Here is an 11,712-nt window from a genome sequence, read left to right as displayed (position 1 = left end):
TCAAAGAACGCACATGATTCAAATCAACATCCTCAAGTTTAATAAACATTTATGTTAAAACTGTAAGAGGAAGTCATGCTCACCACATAGAACTTAAAATACAAGGAATTTCGTGTTGTGTTAAAGAAAATGTGAGCATGGAACCACGTATTAGACTCACAAGTAAATCAGAATCCATCTGATAATTCATCAATACGAATCCACCTGTTAATTCATCAATAAGAATCTACCTGATAATTCACCAATAAGAATTCACCTGATAATTCATCAATAAGAATCCCTCTGATAATTCATCAATAATAATTCACCTGATAATTCATCAATAAGAATTCACCTGATAATTCATCAATAAGAATCCACCTGATAATTCATCAATAAGAATTCACCTGATAATTCATCAATAAGAATCCACTGTTAATTCATCAATAAGAATCCACCTGTTAATTAATCAATAAGGATCCGCCTGATAATTCACCAATAAGAATCTACCTGATAAGAAAATCAATAAGACTCCTCCTGATAATTCATCAATAAGAATCAACAACTCGGATACTGATCCTTCGCAGATTATTCTAACTAGTTTCCAGGAGATAGAATTTTAAAAGTAGTGCAGACTTAGAAGCTCTGAAAATCGTGCCCTTACTAATTTTTTTTTATTTGTTTCTTGAAGTTTACGTGTAGTGTTCCCTTCCAGCACCGAGGTCGTGTCAGACACAGATCTATGAACTAACAGATTAAGGTGGAATATGAACCAATGTCGTGCATTCAATGCTCGGATTGAACCCAGGTCTACGTGCACCAAAGGCGCGTGACAAGGAATCAATAGACCAATGGGAAGGGGCTCTTCATGGTTAACGCTCATTGAACAACTATTACTGCTGGATTTTATATTCTTCAGTCGTACACGTATTGGTAAACAGGTCACATGTATTTTGAGAAGCAGCTCGTAAAGGCGGTGGGGGTCATGACGTCATCTATTTGGCCTTCAAGAATACAACGCAAATGTCTTATTTTGTTCTCTCGCAAATACTGTTTAATATGTTTTATGGGATCCAAAAACGCATATACATGTTGTTGAAATGATTATCAAAGTGCACGTTACCCACTTAGTATTTTAAAGTGGCACCTTTGACGTGGGAGACCCAGGATCGATTCCCGGCGGGAGCTCATGTGGTTCGGATTCCACGTTAATCAGTAGATCAACGTCTCATATAGCCTCGCTGCTGAACGGAACGTTAAATTCAAAATGAACTCAACTAAATATGCACATTAACATAGGGCCGGTCGAGAGGGGTTTAAACTTTTGAAAAAGGAATTTTTTAAAGGAAAAATTTCCATTTTCCTTGTATTCCTCTTTTCATGTATATGATACGGGCATGCAAATGGTACCGTTTGGAAGGTTGCTTTATTCTGAAGAGAATGAGATGCTAACTATGATTCTAGGATAGTCGTACACGTATTAGACAATGCAGTAGCTGTTTGTCTGAAAATCTAAAATTTATCTTAAAAATCCCATAAGGATTAATGTATGCAAACAAATTTAACTACGCTATTTCACTTATTCCTCAAGAAAACACATTCAAATCGTTTACAATATTACTTTCATATTTAGTTTCACTGATGATAAAACTGCGGGTGTTGCAAACTAATACAGGTGTGTCATTTGTGGTCCGAGGGAGTAATTGCCCCCTGTGAGTTTGGAAGTATCAATGGAAAACGTGAAACTGTACTTATATCGGGGAGTCTACTTATATCCTCTGTTTCCATCCAAGGCAAAATTTGAAACCATGTTGCTGAACGAATACACTAAAAATTATAACGCACTGAATTTTAAACATCACATTGGTTTAGAACATGTGGAACTTTTTCTGGTTTCTCTTCTTGTAATATTGCTCTCATTTTGAGGGGGGAAAAATTCAATAAAGTTTCGTCAACATTAATAGAGTTGTATGGCATTTTATGCATTTGCTCAAGCTATTTCCAATTGAACTATTAATGCACCAGCGTTTTCAGTTTAGTGGTTTTCTCATCAAATATTGTGCGTTTTTTTGTGTTTGTCATAAGATAAATGTGTAATATATGGCTGTACCAGGAGTATATTTTTATTTTTTTTTCTTTTAATATTGTATATTTTAGTTTCTGATATAATTGCAAGTATATTTTTCCTTTTCATTTAAGTGATTCTAAAAGAATGAACTTTTGGTTTTAAACTGATAAGACTTAAAGATGAAATCATTGCTTGAGGTTGACTTCGAACTAAACTGCTATAGATAATCTTTCAGCTATCCACGTTGTATTTGCTTTTTGTAGATAATTCTCTAGTTGCCGTTTTTGTTTACTTAAGGCACATGATCATGACTTCTTGAGTTAACATCGATAATTTGTCAGCTTCAAAGTTTTGTTTTTCTGTTCTGTTAACTATCTTATGTACTCAAAGTCAATACTTGGTTCCAGAAGTATTATTAATGTATGAACAAATGGATGACTATGACTATGTGTACGTGATGTTTTGAAGTTCAATGATAAGACACTCACATGAGAGATTAAATGTTTCCTTTTTGAAATCTCTTAACACCAAAAGGCGAGAACAACAAGATTAATGTTAAATATATAAACTGTGAAAAATCACAGATAGATTATTCAGTGTTAAAATCATAGACGCGTAACTACCGCGAGAATTCATCCGAAGAAGACTCTTTTTCTCATCCACCCAGAGCATATACTTATATTTTAAGAACTACGGTTCTTACTGGCTGGCTGTTTAGTCTTAATTCTTTCGATTAATTCAACTAGAAATTTAACTCTTCGTCCTGAAGTCTTTTGGAAACTCTAAATCTTAACATACTTCAAAACATCACTTCAAGATATAATTTTTCAATATATATATATATCATTATTTTATTCTATGAAATCTTGCATTAGTGAATCTTGTAATTAATACTTTTATTTTTTCAACAATAAATACGGCTTTCTCTATCTGGGATTTGCCGCGAAAAGATCCTACGTACTTTCTTTAAATCCTTCAAGAACCTACGGTTCTACTACAGATAAATTGGTGGCAGCGATGGAATTCGCGGAGCCGTAACACATCGACCTGAGTTCGATCTCAAACTAACCTATTATACCAGGAAACTTCAAAAATTTTTGGCGGAACTGAGAGTAGTAAATCTCAGTCTCTGCAATTTTTATATTGAAATTGAGTCTTTCTTCAAAAGAAAAAGAAAACTACGGGTTTTCATTATATATATGCATCTGGGTGGCTATGTAAGCCAGGACGAAGAAAAATAGCAGCCAACATTTTAACAAATTTTCGAAGTGTGAAGTTTCAATTTCCTTACTACGGAGTGCCAGGTTGCAGGCGCAACCTGAGGGACAGCAAGAACCGAATCCTGCCAAGCAGAGACATTTTGTGAACACCCCATGTAACAGTTTGTTGCCAGTATACAAGAAGACAATCAAGACCCCGGTTTTGCAGCGGAGAGAACTAACAAAGGGTACCCAGGACAACTAGATTTCATCTCTCAGCGGAGACCAGCATCTGTTTCAGCACGCTTAGCGGCAATCTACCCAGGACTTACAGTTCCACAACAAACAGTGAGTACAAAACAATTTCTTAGGTTTCTTGTGAGATTCAGTTGGAAGAATTCAAGTGTGAATAACTGTTTTTTCCGTGGCCAGAAATACAAGTTATTAAGAGTAGGACAAAAGAATAAAATACGCGTTCTTTACGAAGAAGGAAACCCACTTCAGTACACGCGCTTTTGTACGTTCTTCGATAGAAGGGAGTGTCCGAAAGGATTATAAGGTTATCTTAAGCTAAATAATACTTTGTCTGTAGGATTAGTAAGGTAAATTGATAACTACATAAACTTCTGTAAAACATGGCACATTCGCAAACAAACAGTAACGCCGATTCTGAAACCGATTATTGTTCCATTTCGGAAGCATTAAAGTTAATACATAACCCATTCAATGGAGACAAACGTGCTCTTCCTGAGTTTATAGATAACTGCGATGCAGCTTTTTCTCTAGTTCAATCGTCCCAACATAGTAAGTTATTGAAATTTGTGAAAGCACGTATTATTGGTGACGCAAAGTCAAAGTTGTTAGTTAGAAGTGCCACTGGAACTTGGGCCGAAGTAAAAGAAGTCTTACAAGAAAATTATTCGATTAGGAGAACTATCGATTTTTACGCTTGTTCATTGTTTAGTGCCAGGCAGAACAAAACCGAGAGTATCGCAGATTGGGGTTCACGCATCGATTCCCTGCAGAGTCAGTTAAAAGAAGCAGCGGTAAGAATATTACACGAAAACCATGTTCCAGGAGCCGTAGAGCTAATTCAGCATTTAGCAAAAGCATCTTTCATACAAGGTCTTTCAGATGACAAAATTCAAATGATAGCTCGCAGTAAAGACAGTGACACTTTGAATTTTGGTGGGGCTGTAGAAATTTGTTTGGAACAGGAATCTAACCAATTGTCTAATAAGGATAGAACTGAGAAAGGGAAGAACTCACAATCACAAGGTAGTAGGAAATTTAAGAAAAACATTTCTTGTTATTTTTGCAAGAAGCCTGGGCACATTGAGGCCAATTGTAGACTAAAACATAGTAAAGGCACACAAAACAAAAATGTGCGGTATAGTGCTAGCCAAAATTTAGAGGGATCCCATATGTGTTGCCATGCACAGGAGATGCATGAAGACTCTACTAGTAAGTACGAGTATTGTTGTTCCGGCCACAGCTGTGGGTCGAAGTGTCTTTCTGAAGGAAGACAGGGACAAGGTACAGAGAAAAGTATGAATCAAAATAAGTGTATCAAAATGAATGCGGGAAACGGTCGACGGGAGTAAATCAGCAGTCTGTTTACTTTCCTCCTCTGAAAAAGGGCTGTGAAGAAAAACCTCCAGGTAGTCTTGAAGTACAAATAAAAGAATTAGGACCAAGTACTAAACATTTTTTGATAGATACAGGATCAGACATTACATGCATTCATAAAGACATTCTGTCTCCTGAATTAGTGAATAAAATTGATCATAGTAAAGTTACGAAAATCAAGGGTATATCAGGTTCCCCTTTATTTTCATGTGGTTCTTTAACTTTAAATTTAGAAATTGATAAGAAATCTATTCCGGCTTTGTTCCATGTAGTAGATAAATTATTACCTAGTTCCTATTCAGGAATAATAGGTAGAGATTTCTTAGAGAAACATGAATACATTATATCATTTGAAACAAGTAGTACGAAATATACTATTCCAGGTCGCTGTCAACTATTAGTAGAAATTCCAGCAAAGAATAATGGCGTAGGGATAGTTTCAAAACAATCCTTAGGAGTAGGGATTTTTCTTGCGGAGAGCCTCACTGTAGCCAAAGATAATAAATGCATTAGTTGTGTAATGAATATAAATGACGAAGAAAAGGTTATTGAAGTTGCTCCGGTCGAATTAGAAGAATTTGTGGAAGTCGACGAAACTTTAGTTGCTCACATAAAACAGGATAAAAACAATAGTAACAATAGTAGTATTAGTGAAAGATTAGAACTACTAAAATCTCTTGTCAGACTAGAACATTTAGATTCAAAAGAGAAAGAAATAATTTGGCAGCTCTGTATAGACTATAATGATATATTTTATCTCCCTGGAGATAAACTTACTGCAACAGCAGCTATTGAACACTCTATTCCTTTCAAACCAGAATTTCAAGGTAGTATCGTAAACCAAAAGAATTACCGATTGCCAGAAATTTATCGCGAAGAGGTCAACAAACAAGTAGAACAAATGTTAGAAAATGAAATCATTACCCCTTCTACGAGTCCTTTCAATTCTCCCATGTTAGTTATTCCAAAAAAGATGGATGCTTCCGGGAAAAAGAAATATCGTGTGGTAATTGATTTTCGAAATTTAAATAATCTGACTATTGGGTATTGTTTTCCGCTCCCAAACATTGTAGACATTTTGGACCGTTTAGGAAAAGCCAAACACTTCAGCACTTTAGACCTTGCGTCCGGTTATAATCAGGTGTTAGTTAAGGAAGAAGACAGACCGAAAACTGCCTTTTCAACAGACAAAGGTCATTTTCATTATCTTAGAATGCCTTTTGGGCTAAAAAACGCGCCATCGTCATTTCAATATTTGATGAATACAGTTCTATCAGGATTACAAGGTACTTCATGTTTCATTTTTTTGGATGATTGCGTAATATATTCTGACACGCTAGAAAAACATGAAAAACAACTCCGAGAGATTTTTCAAAGATTTAGAGAAAATAATTTACAATTACAACCAGACAAATCAGAATTCTTTAGACCAGAAGTAGTTTATTTAGGCCATGTCATTACAGCTGACGGAGTGAAGCCAGATCCCCGGCTTATCTCAAAAGTCATGGAATTTCCAGTTCCCAAGGATAAGAAACAAGTAAAAGGATTTTTAGGCTTGACAGGATACTATAGAAGACATATTCCCGATTACGCTAAAATCGCATATTCTCTAACCTCTCTCCTAAAACAAGACGCAGAATTTCAATGGTCTGCTAATCACCAACTTGCTTTTGAAACTTTGAAAGAAAAACTAACTCAAGCTCCTGTTTTAGAATACCCAGATTTTTCAAAACCGTTCATAGTAACCACAGATGCTAGCCTCAACGCCATTGGAGCTATTTTAAGTCAAGGTGAAATAGGAAAAGATAAACCTATTGCTTACTCAAGTAGAAAATTGAATCAAGCGGAAACTCGGTACAGTGCAACTGAAAAGGAATTACTTGCGATTATTTGGGCTTCCAAAATTTACAAACCTTACATTCTAGGACGAAAAGTAACATTTGTTACGGATTGTAAACCACTTACTTGGGTTTTTTCGGTAAAGGATCCCACCTCTAGATTAATTAGATGGAGAATTCAATTAGAAGAGCTAGATTATGAAATCGTTTACAAACAAGGGAAAAGGAATACAAATGCAGATGCTCTAAGTAGAATGTATGCATTAGAAGCAGATGTAACAGATAGAAACCTTTTAGACGAAGATACCAAAAGACACATATTAAAAGAATTTCACGAAATTGCAATAGGAGGCCATCAAGGTGTTTGTCGTACGTACGAAAAAGTAAAAGAATACATGAAATTAAATGATTTAGAAATATCTCTTTGGCCAAATTTAAGAGAAGACATAGAACAATTCATTCGGGTCTGTGACAGTTGTCAACGAAACAAAATTTGTTCCAAGGTAAAAATGCCTCTCGAAATTACAACTACACCTAGTACCACTTTAGAAAAGGTATGTTTAGACGTTGTAGGGCCCCTAACAACAACAGACAAAGGTAACAAGTATTTGTTAACAGTCCAAGAAGAACTTTCGAAATATACATTTGCAGTCCCTCTACCACAACAAGATGCTGATACAATAGCCAGAGCTTTCGTAGAAAATATAGTTTTAAAATACGGTATTCCACAGATAATTCTTACAGACCAAGGGAGTAATTTCATGTCAGATATCATGAAAAGAGTATGTAAAATTTTGCAAATTGAAAAGATAAATACCTCTAGCTATCACCCACAATCAAACGGTAGTCTAGAACGTTTTCATCGTTCACTGAAAGAATTTTTACGACATTTTGTGTCTGAAAACCAAAGAGATTGGGACACCTATATTCCTTATGCTCTTTTTGTATATAACACAACCCCTCACACAAGTACAAATTTTCAACCTCATGAGTTGTTGTTTGGTAAGAAAGCTAACATTCCAGGCGTTCTCCAAAAGAAACCCCTTGAACCTCTGTATAACTACGACGACTATGTCAAAGAGTTAAAGCAGAAACTGCAAGAAATTCATCAGCTAGCCAAAATAAAGTTGCAGATATCCAAGGAAAAGAACAAAGAATATTATGATCAAGATAGCAATGAATTTCTTTTCAAACCTGGTGATGAAGTTTTACTTTTTGATGAATCCGTACGTCGTGGACGTTCGAAGAAACTAACTTCTTATTGGGTAGGTCCCTATACAGTCATTAACACAAAAGGTGTAAATTGTCAGATTAAAAGAGGAGGAAAGGTAACAACTGTGCATGCGAATAGACTAAAACTATACTATTGAGAAATTCTAATATCATAACATACCTCTTTCAGGTATGGTTCGTTTACTCTTTCTGCTTTTGGCTATTTCTCTCCCGTTGGGATTTGCTTTCCTTGGCGTTGAAGTGGAAAAATTCCATGATTCACCTGGACTATATTATAATAATTTGGGTTTCACACAAATATACAATGTAGAATGGCGACTGGTTGTGTTTGTGAATCTGTCTATGTTAGATTTTAATTATAATGTAATTAATAAGTATTTTTCTGTCACAAAACACATATGTAATTTAAATATGGTACAAGCCAACAAAACAAGTTGTGATAACATAAATGGAAATCAAATTCTTCAAAAACTACAAGGAATTCAAGAGTTACGTAAAATCATAGATCAAACTACAAAAGTCACAAGTGACTCTCATAGAAATAAACGAGGAATATTCAATTTTGTAGGTGAAATTTCAAAGGTACTATTTGGGACTTTGGATAGTCATGATGCTGATTATTACACACAGCAGATTAATAAATTAGTAACTGATCAGAAAGATTTTCTGAAACTGAGCAAAGAACAAATGGTAGTGGTCAAATCGACATTACATTCAATTAATAATACTTTATATGCTGTAGAAAATAATGAAGAGTTATTAAGTAAAAATATAGAACTATTAAAGAATGAGCTGAATAAACGTGCTTCTCAGTTAAATAAAGAATTTCTAAATTTAAAACTAAAGGTAGCCTTAAATGATCACATTCAAAAATTAGATCAATTGTGTAGAGATCTGAAAGCACAGTATGATATAGTCCTACGAGCTATCCTAAATGCTCAACATGGAATATTACAACCACACATAATAACCCCATTTCAGATACTTCAACATTTTAAAATTAGTCAAGTTGACTTAAATAATGGTGTATCATTACCCATTCCCCTTAGCGTTTCATATGGGTATTTACTTTTGAAACTTCTTTCTTTAGATGTCTTTATTAATGATGGTATATTAGGTTATGTCATTCGATTACCCCTCACGGAAAATATGAAATATTTCACTTATAAGGTAATGCCATTTCCGTTTAAAGTAGACGAAACTGATAAATACATTTTTATTCAGCCAGAAATGTTACTTATGGATAGCACGAAACAACACTATTTTAAAATAAGTGAAATAGAGTTTCAAAAATGTAAAATTTTAAGAGATGATTGGTTTATTTGTAAACAAAACTTCCCTATTCTTTCGACACATTTGCATGAAGATTGTGAAGCTAAACTGCTTCAATATGTTCGAAATATACCTAATGATTGCAAAGAATTGTACAGTTAACAGAACTAATGCTAGTTCCTATAGGTAATAATAATTGGTTGTATATCGCTCCAGAAAATGAAAAACTAACAATTGTTTGTAAATCACAAGAACCTTATGATGTGAATTTGAAAGGATCTGGCAAAATTCACTTAGACAATGGTTGTAAAGCATATGGTATTCGTACTTTAATCCAATCCCAAAGTATTCTGTCAGTTAATGTTTCCCACAAAGATGTAATTCTTCAATTTAACCTCTCTTTAGATTGTTGTGAAGTATTGGGTGAGAAAGTTCCATTTTCAGATATAACCATAGATTTACCTTTGAAACATGTAATTAATACTGTCCAAGACTTGAAATATGCAAGTCACAAGGTTGATGAAATTCAACAGCAAATATCTGAAGAAGAATGGAAACTTAATCATACTAATACTGTATCAAATTTATCTATTATTGCGTATGTCTGTGCTGCAATAGTTATTATTATTGTAATTTGTTGTTGCTGTAAAAGATGCGGATGTTTGAAGCTATTTTACAAATGGTACAAAAATGATGCATGTTGCAGACAGATATGTTTTAAGCCAACTATTGTAAATAAGATTCAACAACGAGACGATGTTGCTGATAAGGTGGTTATAATGAGTAAAATAGCAAATTCATTGGAGGTAACAGAATCAGAAGAAATTCCTCTCACGAACAGAAAAGTACCAAGTCCTAGAAACAAAATTAGATAAGCAGAGAGTAACTTAAAACAAATTTTTTTTTTCTTTTAATATTGTATATTTTAGTTTCTGATATAATTGCAAGTATATTTTTCCTTTTCATTTAAGTGATTCTAAAAGAATGAACTTTTGGTTTTAAACTGATAAGACTTAAAGATGAAATCATTGCTTGAGGTTGACTTCGAACTAAACTGCTATAGATAATCTTTCAGCTATCCACGTTGTATTTGCTTTTTGTAGATAATTCTCTAGTTGCCGTTTTTGTTTACTTAAGGCACATGATCATGACTTCTTGAGTTAACATCGATAATTTGTCAGCTTCAAAGTTTTGTTTTTCTGTTCTGTTAACTATCTTATGTACTCAAAGTCAATACTTGGTTCCAGAAGTATTATTAATGTATGAACAAATGGATGACTATGACTATGTGTACGTGATGTTTTGAAGTTCAATGATAAGACACTCACATGAGAGATTAAATGTTTCCTTTTTGAAATCTCTTAACACCAAAAGGCGAGAACAACAAGATTAATGTTAAATATATAAACTGTGAAAAATCACAGATAGATTATTCAGTGTTAAAATCATAGACGCGTAACTACCGCGAGAATTCATCCGAAGAAGACTCTTTTTCTCATCCACCCAGAGCATATACTTATATTTTAAGAACTACGGTTCTTACTGGCTGGCTGTTTAGTCTTAATTCTTTCGATTAATTCAACTAGAAATTTAACTCTTCGTCCTGAAGTCTTTTGGAAACTCTAAATCTTAACATACTTCAAAACATCACTTCAAGATATAATTTTTCAATATATATATATATCATTATTTTATTCTATGAAATCTTGCATTAGTGAATCTTGTAATTAATACTTTTATTTTTTCAACAATAAATACGGCTTTCTCTATCTGGGATTTGCCGCGAAAAGATCCTACGTACTTTCTTTAAATCCTTCAAGAACCTACGGTTCTACTACAAATGGTTAGTAGACAATGTTCACCTCAAGCCCACCACGTTCTCTTTCAAAACCTCACCCAAATTGCCTGAAGAAGGTCTCAGAGTGGGATTGGAGGACAAACATGACCATATATAGGAGGATCAAATAAAAGGATTGATTGGTACCAATGCAGAAATATGTCAAAATTTACAAAGTACAGTACTTGCCTTAAGAATAACTTATAATATTATAAACTCATAAGACGAAGTAGCTACAAGATTTGACACTCATAAAAGGGAAATTTTACAAGATTGAACACTCACAAGAGCGAAACTTACAAGATTGGACAGTCATAAGAGAGGAAATGTGCAAGATTGGAATCCATAAGGTTGGACATTCATGAGAAGGGTTCCTTTAAGATTGGACACTTATAAGAGGGGATAAGACTGGACGATCACAAGAGGGGATGCTTATAAAATTGGACAACCGTGAGAGGTAATATTTATAAGATTGAATGTTCATAAGAAAGGACATTTATCAGTGAAAATACTTAGAAGATTGAATAAAACAAATGAAACTGAAATCTTTCAGTTTAACGTCCCACGATTATGCCCTTTAGGCTAAGGGAAACAATGATTAAGGCAAGTGAATGATGATGGAAGAACTGATGGAATGAGAATGTGGAAGGAAACGGA

General features: G+C 34.2%; 1 protein-coding gene across 1 annotated transcript; it reads left to right on the top strand.

Annotated features, from left to right (window-relative positions):
* The first annotated feature begins 2,076 nt into the window (after positions 1–2,076).
* On the top strand, positions 2,077–10,938 carry LOC145692813 (uncharacterized). The gene is made up of 2 exons (XM_081768308.1): positions 2,077–3,594; positions 8,116–10,938. The coding sequence occupies exon 2, from the start codon at positions 8,118–8,120 to the stop codon at positions 9,378–9,380; it is 1,263 nt and encodes a 420-aa protein (XP_081624434.1). The 5' UTR covers positions 2,077–3,594; positions 8,116–8,117; the 3' UTR covers positions 9,381–10,938.
* Positions 10,939–11,712: the final 774 nt, after the last annotated feature.

Source organism: Thermobia domestica, chromosome 8 (assembly GCF_964235325.1).
Source record: "Thermobia domestica chromosome 8, izTheDome1.hap1.1, whole genome shotgun sequence".
NCBI classification, from domain to species: Eukaryota; Metazoa; Arthropoda; class Insecta; order Zygentoma; family Lepismatidae; genus Thermobia; species Thermobia domestica.
Note: the sequence above shows the minus strand (reverse complement) of the source record. Positions and strands in the feature narration are given on the sequence as shown.